We start from the raw sequence: 19024 nt of genomic DNA, 5'->3' as shown, positions 1-19024 counted from the left end.
TTCTGCATTTGCGGGTTCCTCGTTAACAAAATTTCTGGTGTCTGTGTTATTTCTTTTCCGCATTATATTTTATATAATTGAAATATCATAGGTTGTGCGTGGTTCAAGCCATATCTCAGCTGAACCCTGAAGGCATGTTGCCGGTTAAAGAAGATGTCCTTTTACTCACATAGGTAGAAGAGCCAGAGAAGGAGACTTATACAACAATTGATGACCTTCTAGAGAATATGTCAGAATCTGTGTTTGTGAAACTTGAAAAAGGATGTTTCAGAACGGCACCAACTAAAGTCAAGGAAAATATGGCAACAATGTTCTGTGACAATTGTCATACTTGTGACCAATGTACGGAACTTAAGTTTGCATACCCGTTAGCAAACTTAAGTGGTTCAAGTTCTTAAATCGGTAAAGTATGCTTTCATACTCATGAACAAATACATTTATATAATAAGGAATGCAATATTTGCAAACCGTGGCTTAAATGTTCATGAATTGATTCTTCCGAATCAATCCGATTTTTCTTCGATTCGTTCTTGTATTTTACTATAAGATAATGGACAGTTGAACAACTCTATAAAAAACATAACTAGATGCTTTGATTATCTTTGATCATCATAGTTGATCTAGATGTGTTAGATGAATGTGGATTAGATAAAAGTGTTTATATGGCTAACCTTGGTTGACTAGTATTGAACCAACTAAGTACACGTTTAAGTGCGGTTACCCATATCTAAATGAAGTATATTTCATTTGTGTGTGTCAAGCTAAGTCCATCTAACGGTGGAGAGATATTTCTTTGCTTTCAAGCAAAACTTAGCTTACATCTTAAATTAAGATTTCATTTAACGGTGAATAATGAATGCTTTGTTTCTAAGCTAACTAAGCAAACCATGATTTGAAATCCATATAAAGGAGAACTCTAGCAACGGGGAAACCTAATCCCCATACCTCATGTGTGATATTAGTTGCCTACTAGAGTCGGTTCTCCATTAACCTAGGTTTTTTCAAAACCGTGTAGGTTAACGACTTGAAGACTTCATTGAGATTCTAAAGCCAGATCCAACTACTTTCTCTGTAGTTGCGTATTCTGATCTAACTTGTTCTATCGTATTGAGTACTATCTTCTCCAAGATTGACTCGAGATTTATCTCCGATAGGTAAGATATAAAAAGTAATCACAAAGCTCTTTGTCTCATTCTTTGTGATTCCACAATAACTTGTTCTATTACCATATAGTTAAGTTATTGTGAGGTTATTTATATTTCTAGGTTGTTCTTCGGGAATATAAGACCGGATTATCAATTGGTTCCTGTGCACCTTGATTTATCATATGACGAAACAAAACTTCATAGGTATTTCTGTGGGAGACAAATTTATCTATAAGAATAGACATTTATATGGGAGACAAATTTGTTTATAAGCCTTCGACTTTGGGTTGTAGCAACTCTTAGTTGTGGGTGAGATCAGCTAAGGGATCAAGTGCGTAGAGTCCTGCTGGGATTCAGAGGCGTAAGGAACGCGACTGTACCTTGATCAGTGTGAGACTGGTTAGGGCTCAACTACATTCCAGTCTGAAGTTAATCTTGTAGTAGGATAGTGTATGTAGTGGCTTAATACAGCGTGGCGTTCAATCTGGACCAGGTCCCGGGGTTTTTCTGCATTTGCGGTTTCCTCGTTAACAAAATTTCTGGTGTCTGTGTTATTTCTTTTCCGCATTATATTTTATATAATTGAAATATCATAGGTTGTGCGTGGTTCAAGCCATATCTCAGCGAACCCTGAAGGCATGTTGCCGGTTGAAGAAGATGTCCTTTTACTCACATAGGTAGAAGAGCCAGAAAAGGAGACTTATAAAACAATTGATGACCTTCTAGAGAATATGTCAGAATCTGTGTTTGTGAAACTTGAAAAGGGATGTTTCAGAACGGCACCAACTAAAGTCAAGGAAAATATGGCAACAATGTTCTGTGACAATTTTCATACTTGTGACCAATGTACAGAACTTAAGTTTGCATACCTATTAGCAAACTTAAGTGGTTCAAGTTCTTAAATCGGTAAAGTATGCTTTCATACTCATGAACAAATACATTTATATAATAAGGAATGCAATATTTGCAAACCGTGGCTTAAATGTTCATGAATTGATTCTTCCGAATCAATCCGATTTTTCTTCGATTCGTTCTTGTATTTTACTATAAGATAATGGACAGTTGAACAACTCTATAAAAAACACAATTAGATGCTTTGATTATCTTTGATCATCATAGTTGATCTCGATGTTATAGATGAATGTGGATTAGACAAAAGTGTTTATATGGCTAACCTTGGTTGACTAGTATTGAACCAACTAAGTATACACGTTTAAGTACGGTTACCAATATCTAAATGAAGTATATTTCATTTGTGTGTGACAAGCTAAGTACTAACGGTGGAGAGATATTTCTTTGGTTTCAAGCAAAACTTAGCTTACATCTTAAATTAAGTCCATCTAACCTTGAGGACACAAGCGACTGGAAAATTGTCCAAGATACAACAAAAGATAGTTGCAAGGAAAAATCTAGATCCTGAGTTCACCGCCGAGGGTAAAACCAGACCAGTTAGGATAAAATACAATCAAAAAGGAAAGGCAAAGTTACAAGAAGCAGGCTATCCTGCACCACTAAAGAGAATGCAGATGACTATCATCCTCCTAATCCATTTCCAGATGTTCGTCAATCCCGACTATACCAAGACATGAACCCAAGAGAGGAAAAAAAAAGAGGATACAAAATTTCTTTGACGATGCAAACCTGGGGTAAGTTCACAAAACACTACCTCTCACTCTCCACATGATTGAATCTTATAAAAAAAATTAGGAGCACCACTATGTACACCATGTTAACATTTCCTCTATGATTCTGCAACACTGTAGCTTGGGAACTAACGAGACTAGAAGATCCAGACGTGAGGGAAAATATTATGATCGTGGGACGAGTACTACGTGAACTGATATTCAACAAATATCTGGATCAAGAGGTACTGCAGTTCTACATCCATCAACGTAGGAGAGCAATTGTCAAAAATAACATTCATTATCCAGCAGATCAAAAGTACTTGTGTTGTGAAATAATGGGTCCTACTGCATGTGTAAGTTTCTCAAACTAATCAAAATGTCATATATAATTCAGATTACTTAGATACTTTAATATTGTGTACATATTTGTACACCTAATTGACATGGCATGTTCTATGTGTTTGTAGAAGTTGGATTTTTTATATTTCTTTAGGTGTGTACATAGATGTACACCGTATGTTATATGATTGGTACATGGTCTATCAAGTGTTGGCATCGATGGTTGATTGTTAGATTTATTTAGATGTGTACATAGTTGTACACCTATACCATACGTCATGGATATATGGTCTGTTGTCAGGTCTAAGATGCTTGATTTGTTTGTTTTATGTAGGACTGTACATGCTTGTACACCAGTGTGATATCTCACGCATATCTGGTCTAATTTAGGTGTACCTAATTCATTTTATTTTCCAACAAATTATTGATTGCAGTACTATGTGAAGCGTAATAACACCAACATGGTACAACAACTTGTGGTTGATTTCATAAGGGACATGCCTGGGAATCTAGAAGTTCTAGTAATCATTGTGAATCACTCTGTAGAGCACATGATAGTAGGATGACACTAGTTGCTCTTGAAATTTGACTTTGAAGCTCTTGAATGGAAGTGGTACAACTCCTTGCACTAAAAAATGAGGAGACATATAAAGATGATGCACAACCAATGGCAGATGTGGTTTGGAACTCAACAAGAAGAGAGAGTTAAAGGGTGATACACCTATAGAAGATCACGAAATAAATGTCATGCCATGCACCTGCACAAAGAATCAACCCAGACCGCCTCATATACACTTGTTACTTTATGAAACGATGTCCGAAGAAAACAAAAAGTGTCGAGATAAGAAGGCCGAATACATTTGTCAGCAAATGAGATCAAAATTGGTGGCCAAGATGCTGAAAAAAGTCGGAAGTTATGAAAAAGTGCGGGATATAGCAAAGGATGAGCATCACAAGGAGCGGCGTAAGAGTAGAGGATTCTAACCATTGAAGATGAGTTTTTAGTTTTTAATCTTCATACAAGATCACTTTCTGAATTGCTTCTAAACGTTTTTAATCTTCAGACAACTTTTTAAATTTCAGTTTTCAACTTTCTGTTTAAGACTTATCACTTCTATAAAAGACGTTGAATTAATATTTTTATTAGTTTCAATATTGATGTTTTGAACAGACTTGCGGGGTAAATGTTAAAAAGGAGTACATTATTGTGCACATGTACTGACAATAGAAAATATTAAGGTGTACACGATTGTGCACATGTACTGACAGAGTAGAAAATCTCAATAATTGAAGTGTATAGGAAGGTGTACATAATGGTACACATGTACTGAAGATTTTTATAATTATCAAGGCATACAGAAGTGAAAACATAGAATTGAAAAGGTATTACCAAAAGTAATTATATAAATCTGAAAACATAGAATCTTTCTAAACAAAATAACATAGTATCATCGATTGTACAGGAAGGTGTACATAATGGTACGCATGTAATGACATGTAAGAAAGACGAAGTATACATGAAGGTGTACATAATGGTACACATTTCCTGACATTAATTAACCATGCCTAGAAAATCGAAAAGACATTACCAAACGTAAAAACCGAAAACATAGAATCTTTCAAAACAAAAATAACATAGTAAAAAGCATCAAAGAAGGGGGCAGGTAGCTCTGTTGTGATGACCAAGGGTGAAGAATTTTTTGCACATAATAGCCCTATTTTTCTTCTCCCAAGCACTCCTGATACGCTGTGTTCTTCGTCTACCAGGTGGAGGAACGAGAATGGGAACAATAACCCTATCACTAGGATCATAACCCTGCGGCTTGTCAAAATTAGGGATGAGGCATATGATCTTCTGGTATTCCAAGGTGAACCATTCGGTGGTGAAATATAGCTCAAGAAATGAATATATGTCCTCCATCGTAGATTGAATGGCAGCAAAACCATTAACGCGACACCTGTGACACGTACAAGTTTTCTGCAAAAAATATATAATGAGACCTGGGAGAATGGAATTCTTACAATCTTTCCCCAGACTCACTAACCATCCAAGTACGACCAATGTCGATGTTTTCCTTTAGTAAAGCCTCATATATGGGAGTGATCCTAGTATTGAAAGTTTCTAGACCTTCTACCCTTTCTCTTAGCATTCTTCTTCATAATCTTCAACCTAAAATAATAAAAACACAAAACATAAATAAAAAAAAAATGATCTAGAAAAAAGACAGATAAACATGTGTCCAACAATGTACATATTAAGGAAATCCATGTGTACAATAATGTACACATAGTTGCAGAATGACAGATAAAACATGTGTACAAGAATATATACATTAAGCAAATCCATGTGTACAAGAATGTATTGATCCAATGAATACAGATTAAGCAAGAATGTACATAACCAAATCCATGTGTACATGTGTACAAGGAAGGTGAATGAAAAAAATGAATGAAACACTAAATCATCGAACTCGCCGTATCACATCGAGAAGAGCATAAACAGGAAATGAGAGAAAGAATCCAGTTTTAAATGACTCTGCAAGAGTTGAAGAGTGAGTACTATATCTGCATATAGGGAAAAATGCATTTGCCCATTTATCCTTTGGAACAACCCTGAGATAATTGGAAACATGTCCACATCCAAGCGTATGCCCGCAAAGCTTCTTTAAAGTTAGCTGATGTATAAGAGTAAGCAGCTTTGTAGAACAAATCGATAACAACCTTGGAATTTGGGTCACTTGATCCAATAGGAAGATTGCACTTGATGTGATAAAAGCAATAGATGTGGTATGAGTCAGGAAATACTTTTGGAATGCCTTGTAAAAGGCCTTCTCCACGATCACTAAGAAAAACAATCGGACAACCATCCACCACTTGTTTAAGATTGTACAGAAACCAAAACCAATTTTCTTTGTTTTCAGCAGAAACAAGAGCATAAACATATGGGTAAAAACCGTTGTTTCCATTGACACATGTTGCAACCATTAAAGCACCCCTGAATCTACCAGTAAGGAAAGTAGCGTCCAAGTAAATCATGAGACTAAGATACTTATAGCTATGCTTGCAAGAACCGAAACATATGAAAAGCCTCTGAAATCTTCTAGTTGCATGATCAACCTCAAAATTCACATAGGTATCAGGATTAGTTTCCTCAATGTCTTTGACATACCAAACTAAATTACTTTACGACTTCTCGACATCGTCAAATTGTTGTTCAAATACAACTTATCTCCTTTTATGAGCATGGTGATACTTAATATTGGACCCGTAAGTCTTCTTAAAAAGTGAAATGATCTGATTGCGTTTTAAACTAGGATCTCCCTGTATATTGTCAGTGATCAAATGCTTTACTAATTTTGTTGTCACTGGAGGACTCTTCAACCTCAAACCAACACCACAACTGTAAAAAAAAAAAAAAGCAAAAAAAAAGTAATGTGCACCACAATGTAACCTAATCATATCTCAAAACCAACACCACATACGCAAAAAGAAGACATGGACTAAACAAGAATAAGTAATTTACACCATAATGTGCGCCACAATGTAAAAAGCCTACAACAAGTAATGTGCACCACAATGTACACCTAAACAACTCTACATATATAAGGTGCACAACTATGTACACCACTATGGCATACATATAAAAAGCCTAAAAAATAAGTAATGTGCATCACAAGTTACAACAATAAGGTGCAAATCTATGTACACCATAAAAAAAAAGTAACGTGGACTAATATGAACACTACTCACCTGTGAAGAACATTAGCATCTTTCAGAAGGAACCGAGAAGTGTTACCATTCACAGTCTCAAAGTGAATCCTCCATGAACAACCATCTTCTTTGCACTTTGCAGTATACCGAGTCTTTTCTTTTTTCAGAATCTTAATCTTGTAACCAGTAGCCATCTTGTACTTATCCACAACAATTCTAACAGCTTCAACACCACCCATAAACTCTCTACCTATCTTGTAAAAAATATAAATCCATTCATCGGAAATAAGAGGCTTACCCTTGTCTGCATCATGATCTACTACCCTTACAAGCTTAGGACTTTCAGTTACACAAGAATTTGCAGTACTAGAACTAGAGCTAGTACTACAACCAGATTTAGAACGAGAAGTATGCTTCGGAATCACGTCAACATTCAAATAGAAATCTTCATTGTTAATAACAATAGTAAGAGCAATTAAACCTTACATTTGTATATCACCTTGTATAAAAACTATTTGATCATTATCATAGCTCAAACTTATACTCCAAGGAGACAAAGACCTACACTGCTTACATGCAAAATGCTTTAATTCATCTACGGTGCTCGAAGTATCAACACGAAAAGGTGCAGAATGCTCACCATGATTCAAAATAACATAAACAACCTTCTCAGACATAGTTGACACCCCATGCATATTACAAAAGTGATAATAATAAACATTTGAAGCTTCAAATCACATTTTCAGTTTTGAAATAACCTAAAACATAAACAATTTATAGGAAAGTACACACTTAATCGAAGAAAAAACATCAAATAACAGTAAAGCTAAATCAAAATACTTCATCGGTTAATCGGAGATATAAGATTCAGAGTGTTATTAGACCACATATATGAATAAATCTGTAGTATACAATCATACATCGGTTTGATTTCATATCATGCAACGATAAAACAAAAAATCAAAATTAAAAACAATAAATCAGGATAATCAAAAGCTAAGAAATAACAAAATTACAAACAAGATCATAATCAACAACATGTAACAGATCGTATTCAGAGCAAGTATTATGGTGGAATCCAACCTATTCCAAGTGTGGAAAAACCATGGAATGTCAAGTCTAATGGCTTCCAAGTTGGGGTTTCCACAAAAAATCCAAGCAAGGTTCCACCGTTTCGTGGAAGGGTTCGTGGAATCCATCTGAATGCCAATAAGAATAGCGTTAAGAAAACGTTATTAAGAATAGCGTTTTTTTTTTCCGTAGATTTAGGATGAGTTGTTGAAATCTAACGGCTGAGAAAAAAACGCTATTCTTAATAGCGTTTTTTTAGCGCTATTAAGAATAGCGTTTTCATTATTCCACCACTACACTTGCACTTCTATCCACGGTTCCAAATGCTGAGGTGGCGTGGAAGAAGATGGAACTCTTCCACCATAAGACTTGCTCTCATATCATGCATTCAAAAAATTCAAAATCAGTAAGAAATAAACAAATTAACCAATGAAATCAGTAAGAAAATCAGTAAGAGAATAAGCAATTACAGATATAAAACTTACCTAAGATTGAAATATGTTGCAGAAATGATTGAAATCTGATTAATCGCCTCCAAAATATCTCTGTCTCGCTCTCTCTCTCAATCTCAGATAAAAAAAAATCAATTCAAAAAGCTATATATAAATACTGAATCGATGGAAGGTCAATTCTGGAATACTTAAAAATTGGAAATTGCTGGATCATGAAGAATTTAAACTAACTCGTCAAGATTTGGACGAGACTGTAAAACACGGGGATATTTGGACTAGAGCGTCCTAAGCTTTGGGGAATGGACTAGAGCGCCAAAAGCCCACTAAAAATGGGATTGCATGTTAATTTATACTTTTCTTTTTAATACCAGACCCATAGGAAAGAGCGGGTACAGTACATATCCATTACATTGCATACTCCCTCAATCCCAAATTAGATGATCTGGTTGTAGTTTGCCCAATTCTTAAGACAAGGAGGAGAAGAGAGTATTTTTAAATAATTTTTGCGACTATACCCTTATTTATAATAATTTGCAAAATTTAGAAATAATTTATCTCTCAAATTATGCAATGGATATTCGTAAACTTTATACCATCGGAAAGCATTTTAAAACACCTACGTAATTGTGTTGTGGAGCCTATTGATTTGTTGGTATAAAATTGAAATTTCAGACACTTAATTGTGTTGCTAGGGTTTGTAGGAAGGAAAAGGGAAAAAAAGATGTCTTACTTCCTCACTTGCACTCTGGTTGGGCTGTGGATCAAGCCATCCTTGCTGAGGAGGAACGACTTGTTGTTATTAGATTCGGTCATGACTGGGATGAGAGTTGCATGCAGGTATTCTTTCTATCGCAAATTATTATTTCTATTCAGTCTTGTAAAATCTTGTTACTAGGGTTTTCTTATTTTCATGTATGCCTTTTGAATGTTTTGTCAATTTTAGGCTGTTTATTCTTTAAATCATCATACAGTATGTTTGACATGCCTTGATCAATTAGTGGTTGGCAATTTGAGAGTGAGAGTGCGTTTTGGTCACTCCATGACTTCAAAAAGCAACTTGTTTGTTCATAAAAGTAAATTTGAAAATCATAGTTCTGACTAGTGAAAGCTAAACTGTCTTGTTTTATTGGAATCTAAACTGAAAATCTTCCTCAAGATACATGTTGGAAAACATCAAATTTTCAGTGCTGATGAATTTCCTTGTGAACTTTTTCAGCTGAATGGATAGACTGGTAAGGAAAAAGTTATTGACAGATTTATCCCAAAAGAAAATATATAAATTGTTTTTGGCAACTTAATTTTGATTCTTTGTAAATTTGGGACGATCTACTATATGGAAAATTCAACACTGTTGATTTTGAAATACGGCTGTTTGCTTCGATGTTACTTCGATTCTGAGGCTACCAAAAAAAATCACCGTCATCAGTTTACTGAAGGTCATGTAAAATGAAGTTTCTAAAGTTTGCTGCATTTTGGTGCTTATCATTTTTAACATGTCATAGACATGCTGCTCCACTTTATTTGTGGAAAACTTCAATCACTTGAAGCATGCAACATTTTTGACATGCATATATACAAAGGGTATAATCTGACTGGAAATTATATATTGGACTTTTTGCAGATGGATGAGGTACTGTCTTCAGTTGCTGAGACAATAAAGAATTTTGCTGTGATCTATCTAGTCGACATCACTGAAGTGCCTGATTTCAACACCATGTATGAGCTTTACGACCCATCAACAGTCATGTTCTTTTTCCCTAACAAACACATTATGATTGATTTGGGAACTGGAAACAACAAGATCAACTGGGCACTCAAGGACAAGCAGGAGTTCATCGACATCATTGAGACTGTTTATCGTGGGGCCCGGAAAGGTCGAGGTCTGGTGATTGCACCTAAAGACTACTCCACAAAGTACCGTTACTAGAAGTCTAGAACCTGCTATTTCAACTGCACAAGGCTAAGTCTTTGACTTTGCATGGCTTCTATAAACTGAACCTCAGAGCGTACTTGACTATTAAAAACTACAATTGAGACATCTATAGTTCTGTAATTTAATTGGAAAACTCTCTCAAGAATTCGAAGAGATGAGATGTGTACTTTCATGCATGTCATGAAAAATATTATAGACTCGAACTTCAGCTACTGTTCATCTTGGTTGCATGCCTACTCTCGCAAAATAACAGACTGCACTTGTGAAGTTCCAAAACTTCTAATTGGCCAACATGTAACGTCTAGGCTTCACTTCCACCTTAATGTACAGTTATCTCTTATATCAAATGCTCGTGAATAAGGAGTGAAAGACTAACGCTAGAAATGTTATTCTTATCAAAACAAAAAACAAAACAAAAATACAAAATGTTTTCCTTGATAACGGGAACTGCGGAAGAAAAATTACATTAAATTACCTCAAATTTCAATTTCCCTTCTCACAGTCACACTCGCCCTCACCATTCAGAACTATTAATTAGTTTTTTCCGTCTCTACTTATTAACCGATCTTCCACCCCATAAAGATTGCCAAAACACAGGCCAATTCCTTCTTGCTTCATTCCAACCTAAGAGGGAACCTTCTCTCATTGGATCCCAACTTGAAGAAACAATTCCATAACTAACACCTAATAAAGCTGAGCCAAAGAAGAAAAATGATACAATAAATGGCACCCATGTTGGTATATCAAGTTTTAACACAACCTTCAGATAATAAAAGAACGGGAAAAACAATAAGCCAATGAACAATGGAATTCCCACTGATATCCCCATTCTAGTCATCATTCTATTTGTTATAATTTCGGGAATTACATCTTCATGATCTTCTTCTTCTTCTTCTACTTCATCATCATAATCATTTTCATTTAACCTCTCTGGTTTTAACTCACCAATGTTGTTTTTCTTCTTAATTTTCTTTGGAGAAGAACCAAATCCTTTTGGGCTTCTAAAAGCAGCTGAGAGTTGTAGATTTGGTTGTAATAAGAAGGATGATGTTTGAGAACCACACATGAATCTAGCTTGAGATTTATTCTTTATACGGAATGTTGAAGAAGATGTAAAGGGTAGAATTCTTGATAAAGGGCAGGACTCCATTAGTAACTACAGAGTTTGTGTCAAATTGGAGATGGCTTCTTTTATATGGATTGTGTTTCGTGGCTTCTTATGCTTCGAGAAACCTTATCTCATCTTCAGAGATATTCTTCAGAATTTACAAGCACAACCTTAATATAAAAGTTTTGACTATTTTAAGAATTCTTTTACCAGTCCAAAGGAACCATGAGCTTTCAGGACCGGTAATACTGATGCAGACACGAGTCACAGGGCACGATGCAAACACGAACTCGAACAAATTCTCAAAAAATTAGGATACCAACACATTACAAGAGTAGTGATACTTCCCACTAAAATGTACATTTTTTTTTTTTGAAAGGGAATGTTATATTAAAGAAAAAGTATTTACAAAGTATACAAAGAAAAAGATAGGGAGAATTCTACAAATCACATATGCAAAACTGTTTCCCAATGAAATATAACTTGATTTACAGTAATTTCTTTGAAAACATCCCTATCAAAAAACCAAAGCACAATAGTCTGCTTAATGAGCATTATCACCTCATCTGTATCTCTAGCTCTTCCCCCCAAAGCCCTGTTATTTCTTTCTTTCCAAAGTTGCCAATGCACTGCATATATTACCTTCCACCAAACTTGTTTACACCTTCCTTTCAAATTATTCATCCTCCAAGATTCAAAAATTTTCTTAACTGTGTCAGGAAAAACCCAAGAGATCTGAAAAGCCTTGATGAAATAAGACCATACCTTAACTTCAAAAGGACATCTGAGCATAAGATGATCTGTAGTTTCCTCCTCCCCTTTACATAAAGAACATCTGACATCATCAAAGGGCATACCTCTGTGACTGAGCATAGCATATGTTCGCAATGAATCATGAAATATTGCGCAAATTAAGAAGCTCACCTTTAGAGGAATACCATTTTTCCACAAAAACTTACTAAAGTCACAAACAACATCCTCCTGAACTAATAAATCATAACACTTCTTGACTGAAAATCCTCCCATAATCTCCACAACATCTGCTTCCCCATTCATCCCATGTACATGTCCTAATTCATTACATAATAAGTCCCATTCCAACTGTTCATAATGATAAAGCCTTCTCCTGACCTGACAATGCAATCTCCCATCCACAATCATGTCAGACAAAGATGCATTCTTTCTACTGCATACTTTATAAATTGCAGGATATTTAGACCTCAAAGTACCAGTATTACTCCAATTATCAAGCCAAAATCTTATAGAATGCCCATTGTTCAGTTTAAAACTTACATGTTCCTCCATGAAATCAGTTGACTTCAAAATCCCTTTCCAGTTACTTCTCCCCTAAGCAGAATCATCATTAAAAGGTAAACAAACTTCTTCACCATTATTGAGTTTTTGCTGAACCACCTTCCTCCATAATGCTTTCTTCTCATTTGCATATCTCCATATCCATTTAGCTTTGAGAGCTTTGTTGGTACACTTCAAATCTTTAACCCCCAAACAACCTAAAGATTTTGGTTTACAAATTTTCAACCAAGAAATCCAGCTCATTTTCCTCTTTTCATCAGTTGAATCCCATAAAAACCTTCTCATAATCTTGTTAAGCCTCTTCTCCTCACACACAGGGAAAGGAATTAATGATAGAAAATACACAGCTAAGCTTGCTAAACAACTCCTTATAAGAACCAACCTCCCATATTTAGAAAGAAATTTCTTCTTCCAAGAAGCTAATTTCACCTCCATTCTTTTAATAACTTCATCCCAAACTGAAATGCATCTAGTAGTTGAACCAATAAGCATCCTTAAATACTTAAATGGAAGTTTCTCCACCTTACAACCCAATTCCAGTGCCAAAGAATCCACTACTTCATCTGCTCCTACACTTATCATTGTGCTCTTCTCCAAATTCAACTTCATTCCTGTCAAAAGCTCAAAAGAATTCAGTATAAGCAGCAGTCTTCTTACCTCTTCCTCTTTAGCATCCACAAAAAGTAGAGTATCATCTGAAATTGCAAATGTGAAATCATAATACCCCCTTATACAACCTCAAAACCAGTTATATGCTTCCTCAAAACTGCATCATCAATAAGTTTAGACAAAATATCCACCACTAACAAAAACAGAAAGGGAGATAAAGAATCTCTTTGCCTCAAACCTTTAGAAGGTTTAAACTTCTCAGTTGAACGTCAATTAACAAGAACAAAAATATTTGTAGAAGATATACACCACCTTATCCATGAAATCCATTTGCTCCCAAAACCATGTTTCTCCAATATTCTCAATAAAGAACACCATCTGACATTGTCAAATGCCTTTTCCATGTCAATTTTGCACAAAATTCCTGGTTTCTTTGCCTTCAACCTGCTATCTACACATTCTCCTGCAATTAACACACCATTCAGTATTTGTTTTCCTTTAATAAAAGCTCCCTGAAACTCAGACACTAGCTTATGCATAACTTCTTCAACCTGTTAGCTAACACTTTAGATAACACCTTATAAGCACTGGCTAGTAAGCTCAATGGTTTATAATCCTTAGGAGAACAAGAATCTTCTTTTTTAGGAATTAAAGTAATAAATGAACAATTCAACCTCCAACCCAGGAGCCATATTTGTAAAACTCCTCCATCAAGTTCATAAAATATGTCTTAATGATTGGCCAACACACCTTGTAAAACTCCATTGAGAACCCATCTGGACCTGGGGATTTGTTTTTCCCAAAATGCTTCACCACATCAAAGATCTCCGCTTCAGTAAACTTCTTTTCCAACTCAACTCTGTCCACCTCAGCAATACTTGGAAAATGTAAATTATCCAAAGTAAAAGAAAACTCATTCTTATCAGAGAATAAACTCTCAAAGTAACTTCTCAAATTGTCTTTGATACTGTCCTGATCAAAACTTTCCACTCCTTCCACCTCAAGTTTAACTATAGTATTTCTCTTATTTCTAGCATTTGCAATTCTATGGAAGTATGAAGTATCTGAGTCACCCTATTTGAACTAATAACCTGCCACTTTCTTGCCTCCATAACTTTTATATTCTTCAATCTTATCAAACACTTCATCCTCTCACCAAATTGTTCAACTAACAGTTTATGAGTCTCTTCCATTTGATCCATCCAATCAAATTTTTGAGAAAATCCTTATGCACCAACCATCCATTCTCAAACTTAAAATAAGGTTTAGACTTAATATTAGGTTTAGTCACCAACATTAGAGGCTCATGGTCTGAGATTACTCTAGCAAGTGCCACCTGAATTGCATCTGGAAAGAGTAAATCAAAATCAACACTCAAAAGAAATCTATCTAACCCGCAAAAAATTGGATCCTCTTGCACGTCAGACCAAGTATAAGCTCCACCCACCAATGGCAAATCCACCAACTCATGATGCAGAATAAAGTTATTAAGAAACTCACTATTTATGGCCTTACCTTCTCCTCTATTCCTTTCTTCCTCGCCTATTACAACATTCATATCTCCAGCAAAGCATAATGGACCATTCCACCAATTTCTGACTTCAGTTAGATCATTCCAAAACATCTCCCTCTCATTATAGCCACATGGAGAATAAACATTACATACAACCCATTTCCTTCCATTCACCTTTGAGAGAAAACCAACAATAAGATTATTAACTCCTATCCTCTCTTCTTCCTTCACAATTTTGTTGACATTCCAGATTGAAAGCAACCCCCACTATTACCATTACTCCCCACTGAAGGAAGATACAACCAATCAAAATCATCATCAAACCATAATTTTTTCACCAACCATCTGCTCATTTTCATTATCTTAGTCTCCTGCACCAAACATAAATCACATTTTTGATTTCTAATTACCTCTCTCAAAGCATTCATTTTATCAAACGAATTAAGCCCACGCACATTCCAATTAACAATCTTAAGATCCATTAATAACCTTCAATATTGTTCCTCACTGCACCCCCTAATTGCCACTGGAATAGTATTGTCCACTTCAACCAACACTAATTCCTGCATCCAATTGTCAGCCATTTTCTCAGCTGCCAAATCATTTTTCCGAGCATTCACTTTCTTAAATCTCTCCTTGTATCTATGAACTTGCTTCATCACCACTTCAGTTAAATCTTTCTTCTTCCCTTATTCACTAAAATGTACATATTATGAGCGTAAATATCTCAACAATGCTAATAAATTGTTGATAATTAACAAAAAAATATTTTTTAAGAATAAACATATGTATATACTAATGAAATATATAAATTAAAAAATGCAATATTTTGTAGTAGATATTTATATTAAAGTACTGAGTGATATATGCACGTGACGCCACCAACATATCTGACACGAAGACGTACGCGTCCAAATGTTGGATGCGAATCTGACACAGACACGTGACCAATTTAGGCGCATCCGTGCTACATAGGTTCAGGACCTTCAAGTGGTGTGCTTTACCAATCTGTTGAAAGACACATCTTATAGTTGAAATTACAATGTTGCAGAAAATGCAATAATTTCTCAAAAAAATTAAGACTGAGATATCTCATAAAATCAGCGGTATGCTTCAAAAATAATAAATAAAACCAACAATATTCTCTATTTTTTTATTTTTGAAAAATGGATGTTGAAAAAAGAAGATCATAAAAAAAAATCCAGAGATGATGAAGCAAGAACCTCAAACCATCAGCTTGAAAGTAAGAATATTTACAAAAGAGAAAAACCTACAGAAAATGAATATCTTTTTTCTAATAAAACTGATAAAATGTTAATAAAACAAAACAAAAAAAATCTATAAATAATAAGTATACGTATGATTTTCTAATAAGAGAGCGAATCCGTTGGCAAATCCTATTTTGATTATATCTAACAAGGTATTGTGGCCGTTAGATCTCACTGAACTGACGTCCCCAATTTTTTAGATAGGCATAATAATGAGATAAACATTCAGGATCACCCGGTACCAGATTAAAACGAAAATCTCCTTTTCCCTTTGGTTACGACGTTTTTAAACTTCTCTGAAGTCTCATCCTTGTGTAATTTTATATTTCTCTCCTATTGAGATTCATATGAACGTGGAGTGGAGTATTCATGACTTCTTGATCAACAAAAATGAAGATAAGATTTATAACTAAGTTTTCTATGGTTATTCCGGATGTGTCGAGACTTTTATATGGATTATTAATGTCCAGTTCTCTGATCTAGTTTTAGAGATTCATAATGTAAAATGAATTATTGGTGTCACAATTTTTCTTCTACTTAAATTTGATGCTGGATCAATTTAAAGAGGAACTAGTTGATAAAGTTTGAGGGAACAAAATTTGAGAATTTATGTTTTCCAAAAAAAAAGAAAGAGAGGATGCATGATTCAAACATAAATTGGGAAGATAATTTAATCAATAAATGAGATGTCTATGAATAGATTCCATCTTGATTTCAAGTCTTTGAATGGATACATAATCTGGTTCTCCAAATTTGTGATGTGAGGATTAGGCAAAATCTTTGATGTAAAACCAATTAGTTGGGGGTGATTTAAATAAATTTACGAGACTATTTAAGGCTGGGAAAAAACAAATTTCTGAAATTTAACCTCGTTCCACTCAATAATCTAATCATTAAAAAGACAAAAATTTAATCAAGATCAGAGTAAACCGAAAGTTCTCGAAGGAATTTTTTGTAACAGAAAAAAAAAAGTTTTACAAAAGCAAATCGGGTCATAGGTTACCCAAAATTTCCATCTAAAAATTATTCTTTCTTTATGAATCAGGGACGTCTATTTGGCGATATCTAACGGCCGAAATACCTTGTTGGATATTGTAAAAGTAGGGTCTGTCACTGAACATGTCTTCATTGAGAAAACTTTTGTTCTCTCTGAAGATGGTAACTCTTGGAACGGTGCATGATATCATGTTCGCAGTGAAAAATTAGTTTCAACTGCTTCTATTCGTAGCAATATTGGTACATGATGGCTTTTGCTTCAAACTCCCACTGTCACCAACTTCAATGATCTTCGTAACAATGTTCTTATAAGGTTTACGCCAGGAGCAAATTTTGTTATAGTTGATGAAAGAGACCATGGTATGTTTGTAGCTTTCTAATGACTCTTCGAGTTTCCTCCGCCTGGATGGCCTAAAAATTATGGTACTACTTTCACTGAAGAGGTTATGTGGTTTTTTCTTTTCCAAATGGAGTACTAAATTTGAAGATTTACTTAGTGGTTCCTAGGTTCTCTTGTTCTTCATGCCGTAATTTTCATCATAAATAGTGTTAGAGCATCGCTTTGTTGAACTCACAAGTATTGGTATGTCAAGCTTGTTATAATTTTAGAAGACTAAACTTATATCTTGATCTATGGTCTATTAAAGTTAGTGTCGTACTAGGATTAGAGCATGGTAGTTGAGTATCAGAAATCACCGAATACCCTCGAAGAATGAAGACTGAAGAAAAATGAAGACATCTGTGAAACCTTCATCAACAAAGGTATATGGAGACTGACTATCCTATTTAATAATCATTTCTACATTCTATCTCATGAGACAATGTCCTATGGATTTAGTTCTGATGGATTACAAAGAAGAAGTTTTCTGTTCAACCTTGTACTTGAGAAATCTTGAAAAATGAACTCAAACATTGGGCGTTCATAGGTCTTATCAATTTTGAGGTTGAGTTCCATTTTATTGTTCAAAAAAATATGTCCATGAAATATATGCCTGAAAACATCAAATTGCACTTTTATTCACGAACTATGAAATGTCAACGTGTTATTGTACACTTTATAAATTTTCTTTTGTGTTCATAAGCAGAATTTTCAGTTCACGAACTATGCACTTCTAGTGTGTTCATGAAGTCCAAAAAATATTGAGTTCACGAACCAAGACTTCTAGTTCATGAAATGATTAGGTTTTTGGTGTAACTAAACTCTAACATTGCTAGATGGTTGACGTGGTTATTTGTGAGCTGACTTTTTTTCATATTTATTTAATTTACAAATACGCGGGTGCATATTATTATTTATAACTAAGGTAAACTTTTCACATGCTTACATAATTTTTATTCTTTGAATCTATCTTGAGAAGTTAAATTTTCTTGGGATCAAAGTAATTCGTAAAAATGGAAACTAGTTCGCAAACTTGTTTTTTCACAAGAAACAATTGCTTGAACTTTAAGCAATCTAGCATGTTTCATCATTATGAATTGAGAGCTCTCTGGAATCTATAATCTCAATCCTGGCATGTTGAATCCTAGTTGCAGCAAGAATCATCTTCTAGAGACCTAGGTTTCTTCATGAAACATAGTTAGCTTACGACTTTGAATTACTTCACTAAAAGATTCAATAAATCATTGATATACGGAATCCTATCTTTATCATCGTAGTTATTGTCTATTCTAAAGGCCCATCTTTTCTGTTATACGATCATTCAAGAACTATTGATTAAGGAATACGATTGATATAAATTTACTCAGTGATCGTCGTCTCTGACTTTGTGATTCCACAATATTGACATCTAAACTTAATTTAGATTGATCCTATGAGGTAGAATTGATTAGGTATCTCTATAAATTTTGAAAAGAGTATGCTATCTTAATTGTTGAGGTTTCCTTGATATGTTGTTTTCTGTTGAAGATACCTCAAAGCAAACAGTTTTCTATTAACTTGA

General features: G+C 34.7%; 3 protein-coding genes across 3 annotated transcripts; 1 reads left to right on the top strand and 2 right to left on the bottom strand.

The window, feature by feature from the left end:
- Positions 1-8672: 8672 nt before the first annotated feature.
- On the top strand, positions 8673-10316 carry LOC113294739 (thioredoxin-like protein YLS8). Its single transcript, XM_026543116.1, has 3 exons — positions 8673-8684; positions 9016-9180; positions 9965-10316. The coding sequence occupies exons 1-3, from the start codon at positions 8673-8675 to the stop codon at positions 10268-10270; spliced, it is 483 nt and encodes a 160-aa protein (XP_026398901.1). The 3' UTR covers positions 10271-10316.
- Positions 10317-10648: 332 nt separating this feature from the next.
- On the bottom strand, positions 10649-11518 carry LOC113292725 (protein PAM68, chloroplastic-like). The gene has a single exon (XM_026541597.1). The coding sequence runs from the start codon at positions 11424-11426 to the stop codon at positions 10827-10829; it is 600 nt and encodes a 199-aa protein (XP_026397382.1). The 5' UTR covers positions 11427-11518; the 3' UTR covers positions 10649-10826.
- A 313-nt stretch (positions 11519-11831) lies between these two features.
- Positions 11832-12689, bottom strand: LOC113294738. The gene has a single exon (XM_026543115.1). The coding sequence runs from the start codon at positions 12687-12689 to the stop codon at positions 11832-11834; it is 858 nt and encodes a 285-aa protein (XP_026398900.1).
- Positions 12690-19024: the final 6335 nt, after the last annotated feature.

This window comes from Papaver somniferum, chromosome 7 (genome assembly GCF_003573695.1).
Source record: "Papaver somniferum cultivar HN1 chromosome 7, ASM357369v1, whole genome shotgun sequence".
NCBI lineage: Eukaryota > Viridiplantae > Streptophyta > Magnoliopsida > Ranunculales > Papaveraceae > Papaver > Papaver somniferum.
This window is presented reverse-complemented; position numbering and strand designations above follow the sequence as displayed.

Excerpts from the sequence above, each read along its gene's own strand:
- LOC113294739 (XM_026543116.1), top strand. Across the intron at positions 9,181-9,964 it reads GGGATGAGAGTTGCATGCAG|ATGGATGAGGTACTGTCTTC; the intron begins GTATTCTTTCTA and ends GACTTTTTGCAG.
- LOC113292725 (XM_026541597.1), bottom strand. The coding sequence starts at position 11,426 with ATGGAGTCCTGCCCTTTATCAAGAATTCTACCCTTTACATCTTCTTCA.
- LOC113294738 (XM_026543115.1), bottom strand. The coding sequence starts at position 12,689 with ATGGAGGAACATGTAAGTTTTAAACTGAACAATGGGCATTCTATAAGA.